Source organism: Pseudophryne corroboree, chromosome 4, assembly GCF_028390025.1.
Source record: "Pseudophryne corroboree isolate aPseCor3 chromosome 4, aPseCor3.hap2, whole genome shotgun sequence".
In the NCBI taxonomy this organism is placed as follows: Eukaryota; Metazoa; Chordata; class Amphibia; order Anura; family Myobatrachidae; genus Pseudophryne; species Pseudophryne corroboree.
This window is the reverse complement of record NC_086447.1, coordinates 751,906,286-751,926,894: the sequence shown is the minus strand read 5'-3', so window position 1 is coordinate 751,926,894 and position 20,609 is coordinate 751,906,286. Positions and strand designations below refer to the sequence as shown.

The following is a 20,609-nucleotide window of genomic DNA, read 5'->3' as shown; positions in this document are numbered from 1 at the left end:
CAATCCCGATACCCGGGATTGAAAAAATGGCACGAGACTGGCCACCCTAGTCCAGACCTTAGATGATTATTATATAGATTTTGTAACTCATTCAGGGCCGGATGTACTAAAGGGAAAATGCGGTAAAACCCCCATTTTCGGGGGGTTTTACCGCATTTTCATATGTACTAAAGTCCCACCGCTGGGATTACACCTCCGGGGGTATCGCCATCTTTTGATGGCGATACCCCATAGAAGCCTATGGGCTTCTTACCGCCGCCGCATCCCGCCGCCGACCTGCGCCGCTCACGACGATCTCTCTACCCCCGGCCCCCCTCCTCCTTTTCCCCCGCAGCACAGCCTTGTCTCCTTTCAGTTGCAGGGGGGAGAAGGAGGATCACGGGGACTCCCTGCATGTCACCTCCCTGGGCTGGGAGGTGACGGAAGCCGCCACAAACCTTGTCCTGTGGAACATCACTGATCGCAGGACACCCCTGGCATTGCTCTGTGATACTAATCGCATATGTTCGTACATATGTGATTAGTATCATTGCGTTGACCAGCGATGACCCGCGATCAGTGACAGTACATCCCGCCCCCTGACTTGTAGATATAGCCATTTATTTATCATACACATACTATACACAGACGTGTGCAGCACACACCTGCAAAACAAAAGACATATGCCCGCATTCGTATGTGGATCTGACAATGTAGCTCCCTTATGCTTAGAGAGGCAGAATGGGGAGGGAAGGGTGGTTTACCCCAGAGCAAGTACAATAAATTGTGTTCACATAATTGCAAACATGGGCAGACCTGCACTTACAGCATGCCTGTCTATAGCCGTGTCAGTTACGGAGGGCAAGTGCTGCAAATACAGGCTGATACGGTGATGGGCGCCAGAACTAGGTAGCCGCTTCTGATTGGCTGATTGTGAATTCAACTCTGAATCTGATAGGGACATTCTTTATTTATTTATTTATTGTGCATAGTATATGATTCTGTGGACATATTTTAAAATACTTTTTCTTGTCATTGTCATAAATAAGCGAAAGCAATATTATATCTTCTGTATTATGGAATGTTTATTTAAATAACGCCTAATTGTTAATGATTTTCCTGCTATCAAAATTAATGTTAAGCGCAAGAAAAGTTTGTTATCTTATGGCTGTAGTATTATTGTATCTAGTGTATGACTAACTTACATAACCCTGGTGTGTCTGCTACTAGAACAGAGCTGGGTGCATCTTGCAGTTCATATGACTGAGCATTTGGGTGTAAATACGAGTGCCTATATTGTGTATACTTTCTATTATTATTTTGTTAATAAAGTAGTACTCAATACTGCATGCTAACATTTCATTTAAAGACTTGCAATGAGTAACGTGGCTCCTGAGACGTCCAAACTCCATTTGTACAATTTGGAACAGCTTGTACTGGGTCCCCACACCAGCCCCACACCAGAAAACCCCGGTGATGCAGAGAACCTTGAATTTTTTCTGGCTTACTGACACTCACTTTTTATTGTGATTAAAAATGTTGTAGAAGAAACCACTGGGACATAGAATCTATGCATTCTGCCCAGAGTCGGACTGGTGGGCCCACATCCTCTTCTAAGTATCAGGTTCCAGACTGTACACTTGAGTTATACATTATACATACAGTATATTACATTATGCTGTGCAGGACTATGGTGTATTTTCTAAAGTGTATTGCTATTATTACCTTGGTACATTATTATGCATGTACTAGTATTATTAACTATATATATATTTATCATTGGGCCCAGACCATGCACTCTCTAATGATTAACCAAGTCTCTGTGGTGGCTGGCCACACCCCCTCTGCAGACTGACCACACCCCTAAGTATGGGCCCCTACAACTGCATCCCCCCGGTGGGCCCTAATGCTCCAGCCCGACACTGGTCCTGCCCCATGGAAGCAGCGCTCTATCAGTGTAGCTGCCAGTGTTAAAAGCAAATTACATTTATATACAAATTCAGCAAAATGGGCCTGACTTATTATTTAAAAACAAATCATAAAAAAGCGGAAGTCTTCTACAGATATGTCCTCGCTCATCGTTGCTGCAGTCATGTTAAACAGCCCTTCTAGACACGCCTAGTTGTGAGCGAGTTTACTAACGTCGGGCGTCTATTTGTGCCTTTTTCCCCCTGTCTTATACGCATAGCTCAAGCACTACGTTATAGTGTCAGCGGCTATTTTACTGGAAATCACAACGTAGCATTCCGTATGCAGATAAAGCCTCAGTCGCAGACAAACATAGGCATGCCGCATATCATTTTAATCAGCAGTCTTCTATTTACATAGCGTTGCAAATAAGACGCCCGACCCACGTTAGCAGAGTTGCACGGGACTGCCAGCTCACTCATGCCAGACATCTCGCGCTGCATGGTGTATTGAGGCTAGATGTATGAGGACACATCTGTACATAGCTCCAAAAGTCCTCTACAAAGTCAGCCTTGGACCCACCATGTGCCTCAATCACACAAGTGCTGGAGTTCCCCAAGGCTCATTGGCATGGCCCATACAAGAGCAATGTGGGGATCATCTAGGTGCACCGTAAAATGCGCTGCGGTGCACGTTGAGCGTACTTCATGATAGCCCCCTGTGCGGTAATATGTTGCCCATACAGTGCATGTAGTTGCATGTACCCTACTATATAAAGGGATTTTTATTCAGATGTTAGTGGGGGGAAAAAGTAATTTTCGGTAAATATATTGGTCAGCTGTAATTTTTGAGCTGAAGCTGGACTGGACCTTTCCTAATCATCACCCTGCTCCCCTTCATATCCTGGATTGTGGGAGTTGTTGTTCAGACACAGCTGGCATAGTGTAGACCAGACCTGTAAACAGATGGTTCAAATACAAACACCGCATCTGCTGGAATAAAGCCTTATAAACGTATAATAACACTTACAAAACAGTAGGGGTGGAATGCTCTAGGTTGGATTCACAAGGCTGCTCCAGCAGTAATGCCCTTGCACGGTCATCCGTTCAAAAGCAATAAGAGCAAGTCGGGTTTACAATGTCATTTAGGAGATTCTTTTCATATGCCTAAACCCCCACATAAACTTTATATTTAGGAAAAATCTAAAAACATTTGGTTTATTGGTGATCTGGGATTTCCTTTTTCCATTATCATGAACTTCAAAAAATCTGGGACTAGGGGCTTAGCGTTATGGAATGAACTAGACCATGCCAGGTGCTGAGAGACCTATGTGTATCCAGCTACATTCATGACTGTAGCTACTAACACTTTCTGCTAGAATTAAACTATAGCAAAAAGAGGTCTCTTACATCTGACTCTATATACAGTATGTTCCAGGACTCCATATATGTTCCAGCATTACTGTCAGTGTCCAAATAATAATGATAATAAATCAGTAAATGAATATTTTATGTTGCCTTGTTCAGCGCATTTATGATTGCAGAGTAAGCCACTCTTCATGTAATATAGACTTTAGAAGGCGGCCATGTAGGTCTATGCTTTAACAACAGAGTTTTTAGATCATGACACGAGTGTATGTGGACCTAGGATCCTATTCAGTAATGATTTTAGCTGAATTTGCAATCCTTTGAGTCGCATGCTGGGGGCCGCCCATCGCAGGGCAAGATCGCCCACCAAGCTAACCGCCGCCCCCCCCCCCCCCCTCCTCTGCGACCACACTGAAATTGCGGTCGCATCGCAATTTCAGCATGTTCGCAGAAATTATGGATGCTTCCAACCGGTGTATCCTGGCTGTGACGGCAGGAGGCCCACCGCCATCTTTTTGATCGGAGCAGCTATGTGTGATGTCATACAGCCGCCCCGATCACGTCCACACCACGCCCCCCTGTTCGGGCATGCCATGCCTCTGTTTCCCCACCCCTGCCCCTACAACGCTCTGCCTTGGAAACGGAGCGTTGCCGCCCCCTCTCTCCCCGAGAATGCCTCTGCCTGATTGATTTACTGTGGGGCACCCGCAGAAAATGCAGGCGCATGCGCATGTTGAGCCCTGCGCATGTGCCCGCATCATCATTTTAAGTTTTGCGGTTGGATCGCCAATTGCGATCCAACCTGAATAAGCTCCCTAGAACATTCACTTACTGACAGACTTTCATGCTTTTTAGTACTACCTAGTACAGAATAAGATGCACTGATTAGCACGTGAAACACTATGCTGACAGCCTGCAGACAATTGCCAGTCACATGTCAGACATGTAAAACCGGTGCTACAGCTTTTTTATTGGCACAATGAACCATAATGCCGTTCTGGAAGTACTATTTGAAAATTAAGTAATCAGGAAAGACATTCCTAAAACTCGGGCCCTCATTCCGAGTTGTTCGCTCGCAAGCTGCTTTTAGCAGCTTTGCACACGCTAAGCCGCCGCCTACTGGGAGTGAATCTTAGCATCTTAAAATTGCGAACGAAAGATTCGCAATATTGCGATAAGACATCTCTGTGCAGTTTCTGAGTAACTCGAGACTTACTCGGCATCTGCGATCAGTTCAGTGCTTGTCGTTCCTGGTTTGACGTCACAAACACACCCAGCGTTCGCCCAGACACTCCTCCGTTTCTCCGGCCACTCCTGCGTTTTTCCCAAAAACGGTAGCGTTTTTTCACACACTCCCATAAAACGGTCAGTTTCCGCCCAGAAACACCCACTTCCTGTCAATCACATTACGATCACCAGAACGATGAAAAAGCCGTGAGTAAAATTCCTAACTGCATAGCAAATTTACTTAGCGCAGTCGCAGTGCGAACATTGCGCATGCGCACTAAGCGGAAAAACGCTGCGATGCGAAGAAATTTACCGAGCGAACAACTCGGAATGACCCCCTCTGTAATTTGGAACTTACCTCTGTAAACAAGGGGAAAATGTACCGCAGAGTAAAATCTGCTCCTGTTTTGCCATTAATTGTGGAGAAGCATGAAACAGCTACAGCACCAATTACTAATAATTCATATGCCGAAGAGAGTCAGAGAAAACTCCCCTATTTGGTGAAACTTGATGCGATGCACAGGGCATCATTATAGAACAATGGGGGTAATTCAGAGTTGGTTGCAGCAGCAACTTTGTTAGCAGTTGGGCAAAACCATGTGCACTGCAGGGGGGGGGGCAGATATAACATGTGCAGAGAGAGTTAGATTTGGGTGAGTGTAAAAATAAAGCAGCCAGTATTTACCCTGCACAGAAACAAAATAACCCACCCAAATCTAACTCTCTCTGCACATGTTATATCTGCCACACCTGCAGTGCACATGGGACCTCATTCCGAGTTGTTCGCTCGCTAGCTGCTTTTAGCAGCATTGCACGCGCTAGGGAGTGTATCTTAGCATAGCAGAATTGCGAACGAAAGATTAGCAAAACTGCTACTAAATAATTCTTTGCAGTTTCTGAGTAGCTCCAGACCTACTCACAGATTGCAATCAGCTCAGTCCGTTTAGTTCCTGGTTTGACGTCACAAACACGTCCTGCGTTCGTCCAGCAACTCCCCCGTTTCTCCAGACACTCCCGCGTTTTTCCCTGACACGCCTGCGTTTTTTAGCACACTCCAGGAAAACGCTGTTGCCACCCAGAAACGCCCCTTTCCTGTCAATCATTTACCGATCAGCAGTGCGAATGAAAAGCGCAGCTGAAGCCACAGCAAAACTGCTAAGTTTTTAGTTAAATAACTAAGCGCATGCGCCCTGCGTGCCTTGCGCATGCGCATTTAGCAACAAATCGCAGCATAGCGAAAATCGGCAACGAGCGAACAACTCGGAATGACCACCATGGTTTTGCCCAACTGCTAACAAATTTGCTGCTGCGATCAACTCTGAATTACCCCCAATGTCCGGTTACTCTCGATTTTCGTTCAGGTCTCTGGGGGATATATTTTCTAAAGTTGCCCACAGCAACCAATCAGATTCTGTCTATTATCGTCTAGAAGGTGCTAGAAAAATAATAAGGAGTATCTGATCGGTTGCTATGGGCAACATCTCCAGATTTGTATATTTGCACTTTAATAACTGTCCATTGGACCCCTCCTGAATTTTTTGGAGAAGTGGGTGATCCAGAGCGTTGATAAGGCAACTTGAATAATGAGGTCACAATGGCCTGGGGCCACAATAACATGATTTATAGCACCACATCCACCAAACCTCCAAACAGGACCACCCACTTCATAAATGGCTATCCAAGTCATACTTACAACAAGCAAAAACAAGCTGACAGTCATAAAACTGAGAAGATCAGAACTTTAAATATAAAACCCACACAAAGAAAAGTACAGTAGAACAGGACAGCATTGGTAACCACTGTGCCACTGTATTCTAGTCTAGAGAGGTTTATGAACTGTAAACTTTCTATATTAATCTACAGACACTAACGATTTTTTACAACCCTGTCATGACCCTCCTTTATAGTAATAAACAGTGGGAGGAGGCTTGGGGACAGTGATACAATCAGCCCATGGTCTTCTAGTGAAGGGGCTTGTATAACAACAGACCTACAAAGATGTAAACGGTGGAGCAGTAAGCTAAGGTAGGTTACCTGGGAGGAGCCCCCTTTGTACTGTACAAGAGTTTAAGGCGTACATTTACTGTGATAAGAGCGGAGAAGTGAGCCAGTGGAGAAGTGCCCATGGCAACCAATCAGTACTGAAGTAACATCTATAATTTGCATACTAAAAAATTATACAGAGCTGCTGATTGGTTGATGGGGAAATTTCTCCACTGGCTCATTTCTCCGCTCTTATCACTGCTTAGTAAATGTTCCCCTCAGTTGCATAAGAGGGGGAGGGATATAGGCCAAAATTGCACATCTCTCATGTGCATAACCCAAGTCAATTTGTCCGGCAGATGGTATAAAACATGAAATTAAACAATACACAAACTACAAAATAATTCAAACTGAAGGGAAATATGGTAAATCACTGGAGGTGTCACATTGAGAGATGCAGAATAATCCATATAATCCATTATTGCAGAGAGAAATTGAAAGCTAGCTAAAAGCCGCTGTCCTTCTCTCGTCTGTAACAAAAGGATTTGACTCAATTATGTATCTGTATTGTTTACAATCAATTATCTCCACATCATTTCCCATATGTAATGCAAAGCCATTATGTATCATTCATAGAGAATATCCTCCAAATCCCGTTCATATAAATTTACTGGGCGCTTGCCAAATCATTTCAGCTGCAACTGCTCGATAAGGATATTTTGCAGTCAACAATTTCCTTATCTAGCAGACAGATTAAAAAAGGAAATATGCCTCATTCATGCAGCTGTTGGATTGACTATATAATGAGCATGAGATTATGTTAATTATGATAATGCAAGCTGCACTTAAATTTCAATCAGCTAAGCAGGTTAAGGTGGCAATGTGACAGAGAGTGTTCTGTGTGATGGCAACACAGGACAGGCCGTGTCCCTCTGTAGACTTTGGGAGAACATACCTAAGTGACCAATCTGCTATTTTAAAGCCTAATGCAAAACTCAAATACCATGTACATTGTTAATCATTTATCCTGGGAAAACAGCAGTTTTATTTTCACTGCCAGCTGTTTTAAATTTAAGCAAATGTAATTTATTTTCTTACATTGCATGCAGATGGCACTGAAGTTTATTAGTGCCACAGTTATTTATTTTTAGTGCCACAGTTTACTGACTGTGGCACTAAACACACAAGGAATTGTTGGAGGTACAGCAAGCAGTTAGCGGAAAACTCAGCTGACTGCTTGCTTCCAAAGTGAATGTTAGAGGTCCATTTAGTCACAAGCACTTCATGCAATTGGCCAAATAGGTTGAAACTCTTCGCTGGCTGTGTGTAGCATGGGCAGTCCTGGCCACCGCTCCTAATGCTTATTTTTCATGCCAATTCCTAATCCCAACTCCACCTCTACAGTCTAACTCTGGCCTGTTACTCTTGCCTGGCATCATGGTGGAGCACATATAAAATTAAAGCTGAGGTTCAAGTGGAATCGGTGCATATTCAGCAGCAGGAGCAGCACATAAAAGGGAAAGCAGCAGGAACAGCGCATAAAAGGGAGAGCAGCAGGAACAGTGTACAAGAAGGAGAGCAGCAGAAATAGTATAGAAAAAAGAGAGCCGCAGGAACAGTGCAGAAAAAGGAGAGCAGCAGGAACAGTGCAGAAAAAGAGAGCCGCAGGAACAGTGCAGAAAAAGAGAGCCGCAGGAACAGTGCAGAAAAAGGAGAGCAGCAGGAACAGTGCAGAAAAAGAGAGCCGCAGGAACAGTGCAGAAAAAGGAGAGCCGCAGGAACAGTGCAGAAAAAGGAGAGCAGCAGGAACAGTGCAGAAAAAGGAGAGCCGCAGGAACAGTGCAGAAAAAGAGAGCCGCAGGAACAGTGCAGAAAAAGGAGAGCCGCAGGAACAGTGCAGAAAAAGGAGAGCAGCAGGAACAGTGCAGAAAAAGGAGAGCAGCAGGAACAGTGCAGAAAAAGGAGAGCCGCAGGAACAGTGCAGAAAAAGGAGAGCAGCAGGAACAGTGCAGAAAAAGGAGAGCCGCAGGAACAGTGCAGAAAAAGGAGAGCAGCAGGAACAGTGCAGAAAAAGGAGAGAAGCTGACAAGAGTGAGGTGGAATAATTTTACTGTAGCAGGTTATAAACAAGTCTTACAGGTCAGATGGCATGAAAGCTAGCTCTTGTTTTAACATTACTTATACTCCTTTTCCACTATAGTCGCGGATCTGACCTGGGATTTGGAACACAGTTCCAACCCAGGTCAGACCCGAGACATGACCCCTTTTCCACTGTGGCGTGACCCGAAAATATCCCGAATCTGCGCCGTTTACACTGTACACTGGTGCGGTGTCTTCTGGCCGGCACTTGGAGATGATGTCATCTCCAAGCGCCCAGAAAACTGGCAGATCGGGACCCTCGGGGCATGGCCTTGGTCCCGTTAGGCCACGATGCCCTCATAAAGACACCGGAGCGTGTCGAAACGCGTTGGTAAAAGACTCTTTCATTTGGGGAGACGTTTGGTGTACTACCTCTGGAGTTGGACGGCGGGTTCCGGGGACGCCTGGTGATATCATCTTTAACCCATGCTGCTTTGTCTACTTGTTTGGTAGACCATTTCCATTGGTGAGAGACCATCCATATCTCCTGAATGTGTTTTATGGTTTTGTTTGTATGATTAAAATGATGTGACACTATTGGAGGCTTTCTCTCTTTTTCCTGGTTTGCTCCGTTGATGAGAGGAGTTTTGAGTGGAAGGAATTCAGCTTCACACAAAAAAACGCGGTTGTCTACTTTCAATACGGTAGACCTTTCATTTAGGTACGAGACTCATTTAAAGATCCTGCCTACATAGTTATGAATGTTTAGCGTATTGCACTATGTATGTTTTATTTTATTTCTTTTACATGAGCACCCCTGGACCTATTTGGTGATTCTTCAACTGTACTACAGTTCTTAAGTGTAAGGTGACACTTTCTTTTTCCATTTGGGACCAGGGAGCAGCCAGATTTGGCGCACGGTATTTTATCAAACACTACTCTAGTCCAATTTGAAGCAGCACACCGTCTCGCTGGGGCAAGCCCAGCACTCTGGAAGCTGCTGGGCTGCCCCCAGCCTCCGGCACACACATTTCTTGGCCAGTGTCTGCATAGCAGGACAGACAGCATCGCTGACAGCATGCGCTTTGTACCCTAATCTCCAGACTGCGGTCAAGGAAGTATGGGCTCTAGACATGCTGTAAACATGTCCCGAGTCAGATGACCCGGGTAACCCGTTTACACTGCACCCTTACCCGGGTCATTCCTGGGTCCGACCCAGGTAGCTACCCGGGTAGAATTCTCAGGTCACTTGACCGAGGGTTGTTTTTTTTTTGAGGGAGCTGTTTCCACTACCAAAAAACCCGGGTTGATGCACGCCCCCATGCAAAAACCTGGGTTTTTTAAGCTATTGGAAAAGGGGTATAACTGTATGCTACTGTCTGCAAGTGGATTATACATTTAGTATGAGCGTTGTTTATGCTTTTCAGCCAGTGATCTAGTTTGAGTGTAGAGGTCAATTTCAAAATATATATTTTGCATTATAATGTATTCCCTTTAAAGACTATGGGGTGTATTCAATAAGTGTCGGAAGCTGCCGTCTTGTCGGAAAGACGACAGCTTCCGACAGGTTTGGTTGGAAAGGGTTCCGACCTATTCATTGTCGGAAAACACGTGGATTGTCAGATTAGCCTCGTCAAATCCGACAGGTTTCGGCACTGGTTCCGACAATGTTAATCTGACTTTTTTTAAAGTCGGATTGACATTGTCGGAACTGGGGAGATGAGACGGGGGAGCGGGGACACGTCATGACGGTGAGGAGGGGACGGGACCATGTGAGGAGAGGAGTGTGGACGGGTGATGCAGCCGGAGGACAGCAGCACAGGTGAGGCAGGTGGAGGACAGCAGCACAGGTGAGGCAGCCGGAGGACAGCAGCACGGGTGAGGCAGCCAGAAGACAGCAGCACGGGTGAGGCAGCCAGAAGACAGCAGCACGGGTGAGGCAGCCGGAAGACAGCAGCATGGGTGAGGTAGCCGGAAGACAGCAGCACGGGTGAGGCAGCCGGAGGACAGCAGCACGGGTGAGGCAGCCGGAGGACAGCAGCACGGGTGAGGCAGCCGGAGGACAGTAGCACGGGTGAGGCAGCCGGAAGACAGTAGCACGGGTGAGGCAGCCGGAGGACAGCAGCACAGGTGAGGCAGCCGGAAGACAGCAGCAGGGGTGAGGCAGCCGGAAGACAGCAGCACGGGTGAGGCAGCCGGAAGACAGCAGCACGGGTGAGGCAGCCTGAGGACAGCAGCACGGGTGAGGCAGCCGGAGGACAGCAGCACGGGTGAGGCAGCCGGAGGTCAGCAGCACGGGTGAGGCAGCCGGAGGTCAGCAGCACGGGTGAGGCAGCCGGAGGACAGCAGCACGGGTGAGGCAGCCGGAGGTCAGCAGCATGGGTGAGGCAGCCGGAGGACAGCAGCAGCATGGATGGGACAGCACGGGTGAGCGGCAGTGACAGTTGTCAGGAATGGCCAAATCCGACAGTTGGATTTGGGCGCTCACTGAATACTATCCTGTTGGGTCCTTTCTGTCGTATAATCATATAATCGATATTCAGAATGTAAACACTGTAGTGTTGAATGGTTCTGAATGGCGACATTCAGAATGTCAACAATTGCATTCAAAATATCAACATCCAATGTGCTGACACTGACAAAATGTCAGCAGTATATATATCTACATAAAGAATATATAATGAATATACCAGTGTTAGGGTTAGACTGCGGTTAGGTACAGGCTTAGACAGTAAGGGTGACATTCTCACCATTCACAAGCATAATATTGACATTTTGAACAAATTGACATTAAGTCAGTGTTGACATGCTGGATGCGACGTTATGTTAACGGTAAACTCTAACTGTAGGATAGAATTTTTATCAAAATATTATACTTCTAAATGAAGCCACCTGTAGTAGATAATATCTAAAAATCAATTCATGTAGCCTATTAGTTGGAAGTACACAAAAATGTCGCAAAGTTAAGATCCATGCAGGGGCGTAGCCAGAACTTTGTGGGCCCATAGCAACATTTTGAAGGGGCCCCCTGTCCCAATGCTTCTGGAAAGACACCTCTCCACAGCAGTTGTTAATTTTATGTTCCATAATAGTGCCCTAGTTCATTTTCTGAACCAAAGTAGTGCCCTAGTTACTGCTACTGTACATTGTAGGGCTGCCAGTACACATTATGCAAGACAGTACCCCCAAATCACATTGTGACACAGTGCCCCCAGTTCCTATTATGCCACATTACAGTGCTACCCCCAATTCATATTATATCACACTATAGTGTCTCCACTTCATATTTTGCCACATTGCAGTGCTACCCTCAGTTCATATTGTGTAACATTATAATGCCCTCCAGTTCAATTTATGCCACATTAGAATGTGCAGCTCCAGGGGCATAGGGGGTAATTCTGAGTTGATCGCAGCAGCAAGAAAGTTAGCAATTGGGCAAAACCATGTGCACTGCAGGTGTGGCAGGTATAACATTTGCAGAGAGAGATAGATTTGGGTGGGTTATTTTATTTCTGTGCAGGGTCAATACTAGCTGCTTTATTTTTACACTGCAAATTAGATTGCAGATTGAACACACCACACCCAAATCTAACTCTCTCTGCACATGTTATATCTGCCCCCCCCCCCTGCAGTGCACATGGTTTTGCCCATTTGCTAAAAAATTTCCTGCTGCGATCAACTTGGAATTACCCCCATAACTAGATATATTGCAGACCTCAAGGCAATAGCGTATAAGAGCCCTTATGTACTACCCAATGGTGAATAAATGTATATAACAAAAGTAGCTGTGAGAGGAAAGGTGGCCCCTCTCAGCTCTGGGACCCATAGCAGCTGCACTCCCTGCACCTATGGTAGCTACGCCCTTGGATCGATGCCTTGTGATCTCATGCTTTAATTGTGTCCTATACTAGGATAAAGCACTTTTCAAAAAAACAGGTAACATATATATAAGTCTATCTATCTATCTATCTATCTATCTATCTATCTATCTATGATATAAATATTACCATGGTTTACTGAACATAATCTTTATGGAAACACTCACATACATTAATGAAGGCACTTTTAAACATGCCAAACACTATTACAAAAAATATACAAAACTAGGTTCTATGCAGACAAACTGGGAGCTATAAATATACTGCAGAGAGTCACTTTCAGCATACTGATGGATGATTAGACAGCCCTTCATATAGGATGAACTAAGGGCCAAGCAAAGGAGGTAGTTGTCGTGAGCATACATTTATACATTGCTTATATACATTTATTATGCCCTTGCACGACCTTCAAGTGTAGATGTGGTGAAAGAGCAGACACAGTGGTTGTCTGAGTGCTGACAGTGGGTTTTATAGCTGCTATCAGCCACTCATTTCTGATATTAGCTCTAACACCATTGACTGTAGATGCAGCAAAAGGACACACACAGTGGTTGACTAAGAGGTGGATGCACCTGATAACATTTTTGAGGTGCAAGGAGTGTGGTGCCACTATCGCATCAATGTAACCCATTTATTTCACTATACAGTAACTCATACTCAAACACAAAATAATTGGGATAATTATTTTACCTTATTTTGCATCTAAAATGTTAAACCTCATATAGTCTAAGGATTGTCCGTAACATAAACCATAACATCTTAACACTTAATTATAATAAATAAAGACACGGAGACTTGAATTTGGCAGAAATTGTTAGCTATTTATTTAAGTGAACCATTAACTGTGAATAATTAAACTAAAGTATGGTGGCCAGAAAGAACGGCTAAACAACCCTACCCCATAAACAAACTATCTCATAAAAAACTGACGTAAACCTTCCAACAAACAATAGGTATCCGCTCAACCTCCATCCTGACTACCCACCCGTGAAGGTGATGAGGCTGCCACCCGAGAAGGCGGTCCAGCAGATGTAAAACCAGTCAGCGAAGAAGAGCGCACCTAAAAATCAAACACCAAACGACCTCCAATCCACTCTTTAATACAACAAATGTTAACTTGCCGTTCTTTCCCGCCAACAGCGAAGTTCTGTTCCACAGAAACTACGCACCGCCACCATACCCCTAACCTACCGAACCAACCACCGAAAACAGATCCTCCAGAAATATATATAGTCCCTGTCCTGTCAAGTGCACCCCATCAGGTCTAAACAAGTAGAAGTACCGGAACTTGATCCGCTGGTGCCAAACTACCGAACCGCCATGGGCCACCACAAACTTAGCAACCGCGGCATTCACTTTCCGGCGAGCCACATCGATCGCCCGACAATCCACCACGCCAACACAACCGCGGCACTATACAAGACCAGATAAGCCTACAGCCTGGCCAAGCGCCCGTAATCACTTGCAAATCCTGAATAATGGGCAATCGAAGATTCACCGCCTTCCTCTTACCCAGGTCGTTCCCTCCTAAGTGAATCACCAACAGTTTGGGGATGCCAAACCGCCGAACCTGCTCCATAAGCCTTGCTTTCAGGTCATGCCAAAGCATACCCCGAACACCTATCCACCGTACGTCATCCGATCCAACAAAGGGGGGGGGAGGGGGGGGGGTGTAGGGAAACACAGGATAACTCGGCTGGAGGTGAAACGTAAAAACCTGCTGAGGAACTTGTAATTAGATGCCAATTAGCCGCATTGAATGAATTAAGCCAAGTTCGTCAGTTCAGCTAAAAAATCACGAAGCACTCCAGACCCCCACCGCCAGCAGTGGCGAGTAGCTAGCCATCCGAGTAGGGAGGACAGGGGAGACAAACAATACAGCACGAACACACTGAACTGAACACACAACGCAGTAAACGAACAACATGTTAGTAGAAACAAACTCGCTTACGCAACAACGGGCCGAATGTAACGCTTATAAGCCGCCGACTTCCAGCGGCCCAAAGCCTTAATTTCGTCCACAGCGCGCCCTGCAGATGCTGCGGAAGTGGCGGCCCCGATTCTAAAGGAATGTGAACCAAAGTCCCTAGGTGAGAGGCCCAAACTGGACAGGCAGCGCCGCATCATACATGTAAATTGGTACTTCGTCAATGGCGACCCATCGTAATGCAGCAGCCAAGACCCCTCAGACGAGGGCCTGACCTCCGCATACCGACCAGCCAATGCCACCGGACAACAGTCCCCACCACCCGATGGTGCCAAAGTGATCCAATGACCTCTACCCATCTGATTAGTCTTGGAGCGGCGCAGCCTGCACAGCACGGACCCCCCACCCACGACAACATCCGCGCGCCGCATCATGGCCTCGGACTTCTTAGAAGCCGCAACCAGCTCAGAAACCCTGAACGCGCCATGAAAAAAGCCAGCCGAAACAGGAGCGATTCAAAACGGGAGTCCGCCACCCCCGCCACCGCCCCTAAGAGGGAAGAAAGCAGGGACGCATCAATAGGGCGCCCGCCATCAGGAGGCACCGGTGCCGAGCGCGCCCAACCTCTAAGCGCCCTCGCCAGCAGGAAACCCTTCGTAAAATCCGGCATACCCTTCAATTTAGAATAAAAGGATATCCCGGCGAGGTATCGAGACACCACGGCCCTCGATCTCCCCGTTACGAAGAGTTGCCAAACGAAGTCTAGAAACAAGCTCTGACCCCTCTTACCTCTAGGCCCTTGGTCACGGGAAAAGTCTTCCCACTCCTTCCAGGCCCGACGGTATCCAGCGAGAGTGGACGGAGCCAAAGACAGCTCTGCTAGCCCTTCCAATCCGCCATGATGACCTGCCAAACATAAGAAGGGCAGGGCAAACCTAACGAATCAGCCTCCGGGGCCAACAAACGGAACCTATCCCACTGCCCCCTGGACAATGCATCGGTGATCCAATTATCTACCCCGGGGACGTGTTGCGCCCGAAACAGAATATTGCAGCGCATACAGGTTAGCACGAGCCGCGACAACACCCGAAGGACCCGGAGGGCCTTAGCTCTTTGGTTGTTAACCGCGTGCACGACCCCTAAGTTATCGCAGCGGAAGAGAATACTGCGATCGCGAAGTCGCTCTCCCCAAACCTCCAAGGCTACCATGATGGGAAAAATCTCCAGCAACAACAGGTCGCCGGTCAGCCCCTCCCTCGACCAAGATTCGGGCCAAGAGGCCGCGCACCAAGCCCCGTCCAGATAACAACCGAACCCCGATGAGCCCTCCGCATCCGTAAACAACTACAGGTCGAAATTGTCAACGAGCGGGGCCATCCAGATCAGCACACCATTGAAATCCGCCAGAAACGAAACCCACATAGCGAGGTCCCGCCTAATCTCCGCCGAGAAACGGACAAAATGGTGCGGCCTGAACACCCCAGCCGTGGACCGTTCCAACTTCCGACAAAAAACTCTGCCCATGGGAATCACCCGACAGGCAAAGTTCAACAGACCTAGGAGGGATTGAGCCTCCCGCAACGTCACCTTACGCCATTCCAAACACTGCGCAATGGACTCCCGAAGCTTCACAACCTTGTCCTGAGGCAGCCGGCAAGCCCCAGCGACCGTATCGATCTCGATACCTAAAAAGGACAAACAGGAGAGGGGCCCCTCCGTCTTATCCTCGGCCACAGGGACGCCAAAATGCCCCAACAAGGCACGCAGCAAGAACAGCAGGAAACCACAGCGAGGAGAACCCGCGGGCCCCATGCACAAAAAATCATCCAGGTAATGTGCAATCCCGCTACCTCCTCAAGAAAACTCCACACACCAATGTAAAAAGGTGCTGAACTTTTCGAAAAAGGCACACGAAACGGAACACCCCATAGGCAGACACTTGTCTACAAAGTATTCCTCCCCGACGCGGAAACCCATGAATCGAAACGACTACGGGTGCAAAGGGAGCAAGCGAAAAGCCGATTCAACATCCAGTTTAGCCATGAGGGCCCCGGGGCCACAGCCCCGGACCATGCCCAGAGCATCCTCAAAGGACTGATACACCACCGAACAATATTCCGGCGAAATTGCATCGTTCACCGAGGACCCAGATGGATAAGACAGATGCTGAATGAGCCAGAACTTACCCGGAGCCTTTTTGGGCATGACCCCCACCGGGGAAATAATCAAATCCTCGACAGGCGGCAGCGCAAAGGGGCCCGCCATTCTCCCCAGGCGAACCTCCTGCTCAACCTTGTCCCGAATCACGTCGGGGAAATCCCGAGCAGACTGCAGGTTCCTGGCGGCCCGAACTAAAACCTCCCCCACCACTGGTAAACGAAAACCCGACGCAAAACCCTCCCGCAGAAATCTTGCGTCGTCTGTGTTTGGGTACCACCCCAACCATTTTAGCATGGCCCCCAAACGAACCGGGGTCGGCCCCCTAACTAGCGGCAAGCCCCCCAGTAGTTTTTCCGGCTGGGCCCGCGGCCGCCCTGGCACCCGGTCGCCCCGCGCAGAAGCAATTGGTAGCAGGGTGGGATCCGTTACATCGTAAGCAAAGGTGGCGAAAACTACACCGTTGCCCAAGGGGGCACGTGGCATTGTTGAACGCGAAACACTTCCCCTTCACCGGCTCCTGCTTCGGAGAACGGGCCGCGGTCCAAGGGCAGCGCGGCGGAGCCTCAACCGCGGGCCGAAACTGACTCGCCACCACGGCCTGCGCCACCGATGCCCCCTTAGTCACCAGCTTCATATCATGCGCTCGCATGACCCAAAGCCATACCTCCACATCTTTGCATCCGAAGTCAATGATGTGCAGGCAATCGTGCTTCTGACGGAACTGCTTGTCATAATGCAGCCACGAATCGTCCTTAGACTGACGCTGCATGTAATGCACGAGGTGAATATACCTGATGACGTTCATGTGTTCACCAGGGCGATCCTCCAAGTAGCACGCTGCGAAGACACAGAAACCCGCCAACCAGTTGTCATACGAGCGGAAGGCCTCCGCCCCAATACCGCCCTTCGCAAGCGCTTCCTTACCTTCCCTCTTGGTATCCTCTGTCAACGTAAAAAGGTCGACGTATTCCCCCCGCCTAATCTTCCTCCTGCAACTCTCACGCAACCCTCGCAAGACTGCCGTGTACTCGCAGCGCACCACGCCCGGCAAATTACGCCTCCTCCTTTCCCGACGAGAACTACTACTACTCTTCCGAGACCGCTTATCCCGGTGCCGCACCTCACGCCGCGTGTACTTGATAGCCCGCTTCCTAGCCTTCGTGGTGCTACTAACCGCAGACTGGCACGACGAAGAAGAAGAAGAAGATCTACTTGATGTACTACAGTACGAGGAAGAAGAGGACCCCAGCGACATAGCAACTGTATCGTCGTCCCACTCACCGGCAGGCCCGCTTCCGGAAGGCGAAACGTCGACCACGACCGGCTCCTCGTCCTGATCGCCATCCGGATCCGCACCTGAAAAAGAAGGGACAACCGCCCCTGGAGCCGAAGCCCCCCCCGGCGGGAATGAAAGCAGACGCCCCTGCGGGCGATGGGGTAGCGCTACCCAGCAACGCAGCGGCGGAGCCCAGACTGCGACACGCCTGTAGAAACTGCGCCATGGCGGGGCCAGAAGCACCCGGGAGAACGGCCGCGTCGACCGAAGCGGGAACCATGGAAACGCCTCCCGGGGACAAAGTTGACACAAATGGTGCAAACGCCGCCGTCATGTCCGACATTGCCGCCGCAACGGCGGAGGGATCCGGAGCCGCAGCTCCAGTGGTCCCCCCGGTCCCTCCGGGTCCACAGCAGGGATGGCTCCAACCGCGTTGTCACGCCGCCCAGGCCGGCCCCGCCTGGGACCGGCGTTAGGCGCCCCAAGAACCCCCGTTCTCTCCTGCGGTGAACCACGAGCCACAGCGCTGCCCCGGCCCCCACTGGCCTCGCCCCCCGGGAGAAACCGCTGACCCCCGCCTCCAGACATCACCCCCCCCCCCTCTGGCCCCGTGCCGACACCACCAAATGCCCCTGGGAGCCCCCCCCGTCAGAGCGGGGTGAGCGCCCAGGGAGTCCAGCAGCCCCACGGGCGCGCGCGCACGCGCGCCTGCGAAACGGAACCCGCCTGGCGTAAGGGACGGCCAGTGTAAGAGCCACTGGCCCCATCCCTACATGCGGTCCCCTCATTCTCTGGGGAGCCGCCGGTGACTCTCAGCGGTGGAGGGCGCCAGGGAACGCGCTCGCGCGTCCCCGCGCCGCAGCAGCCGGCGGGGGATTCACACCAGCGGGCTCCCCCCCGCTGGCTGCCCGATCCAGTCCGCCGCCGGCCGCCGCCCTGTCCCTCGCCAGCCACCGCCGCGCAGGAGGGATCCCCCGGCGCCCGCGGCCTAGCCGGCACGGGGCACCGGACGCCGGCTCCTGTGCAGGAGCCGCATCAATGTAGCGGGCAGGGGGGCCAGAGGAGCGGCGGGGACGGGGCATGGCCACAAGTTAATCCAAGGTAATGGGGACAGAGGGGCACAGTATAAAGCACACTGGGGGAGATGTACTAAGCCTGAAAAGTGATAAATATCACTGTGATAAAGCACCAGCCAATCGGCTCCTAACTGCCATGTTACAGGCTGTGTTTGAAAAATGACAGTTAGGAGCCGATTGGCTGGTACTTTATCACTGTGATATTTATCACTTTTCAGGCTTAGTACATCTGGCCCACTGTCACAGCAGCAGCAGCACACCTAAATTCAACAATGGCAAGCAGCACAGCAAGGAGACAAAGGGGGGATGAGCACTCACCCTCACCAGGACAAAAGCAGAAGAGGCTGACCCAGCCCCTTTCCCAGACTTAAGAACCCATTCCACCTACCCCCAACATTCATTCCTATTGGCTAACCATAAAACTCCCATAATGCCTTACCGTCCTGCCCCCAGACTAGCTGAGGTTTAACCCACTCCTCTCCTATTCTGTCAATTCGTTCTCCAAATATGAGGATTATTTCAGGTTATACGCATGTCCTAGTCTTTTACTTTTAATTGATAAACCCTCTATACATGACCCACTCAAGTAATGGTTATCTGTCTTCTGACCATGTACCATGAGTGCTTTAAATCTTTATATCATGACTGTGTACAGTACAAAAATAGTGGTTGGCTTCTTAATGCAATGGGTGGTGGAATTTCTTTATCTCCCATCAGGACTTTTTTCTATTTACAGAATGAAAAGCTGTCTATATAAAGACATCATTAATTGAGTCTTCACATTTATTTAGGGAAAAAAACTAATTAGGGAAAAAATACTGGAGCAACAGGTGGAACAGGTCAGGAGGACCAATATAGAAAACAAGAAGGGCCACTATCATTCCCTATAGTGTAACTAAGAGGACTAGCGAGGGCGTGTTGGCTGAAATGTGGGCTGTGCGGATTTGTGTGTCGGTTTTCGCACAGTTCTCTTGCACCAGGTTTAGGACTCTTGGAAGGGACATGTCCATAACATTTGGTTTAGAATTCTAACAATATCATAAAATATAGGCCCTCATTCCGAGTTGTTCGCTCGCTAGCTGCTTTTAGCAGCATTGCACACGCTAGGCCGCCGCCCTCTGGGAGTATATCTTAGCATAGCAGAATAGCGAACGAAAAATTAGCAAAACTGCTACTAAATAATTCTTAGCAGTTTCTGAGTAGCTCCGGACCTACTCACAGATTGCGATCAGCTCAGTCCGTTTAGTTCCTGGTTCGACGTCACAAACACGCCCTGCGTTCGGCCAGCCACTCCCCCGTTTCTCCAGACACTCCCGCGTTTTTCCCTGACACGCCTGCGTTTTTTAGCCAACGCCGGGAAAACGCTGAGTTGCCACCCAGAAACGCCCCTTTCCTGTCAATCATTTACCGAACAGCAGTGCGGCTGAAAAGCGCCGCAGATGCCACAGCAAAACTGCTAAGTTTTTAGTTAAATAACTAAGCGCATGCGCCCTGCGTGCCTTGCACATGCGCAATTTGCAACAAATCGCAGCATAGCGAAAATCGGCAACAAGCGAACAACTCGGAATGACCCCCATAGACAGGTAGAATTTTTTGTATTCTAAGAACAAATAATGTCTGGGAGACCAAATGCACTTACCACAATGAGAGCAATGACAGACAGTGTGTAGTAGGTGGCATCTCTTAATAAACACCAAGATGACAGGACAACCACCTGGCAACAAAGAGAGACAGAAGTCGTTTAGAACC

General features: G+C 48.8%; 1 protein-coding gene across 1 annotated transcript in view; it reads right to left on the bottom strand.

Annotated features, from left to right (window-relative positions):
• Positions 1–20,609, bottom strand: part of SLC24A3 (solute carrier family 24 member 3) — a 658,328-nt gene that overhangs the window by 71,201 nt on the left and 566,518 nt on the right. Inside the window, exon 7 of the mRNA XM_063918163.1 lies at positions 20,500–20,574. Coding sequence (XP_063774233.1) covers positions 20,500–20,574 — 75 coding nt within the window. The remainder of the gene's footprint in view (positions 1–20,499; positions 20,575–20,609) is intronic.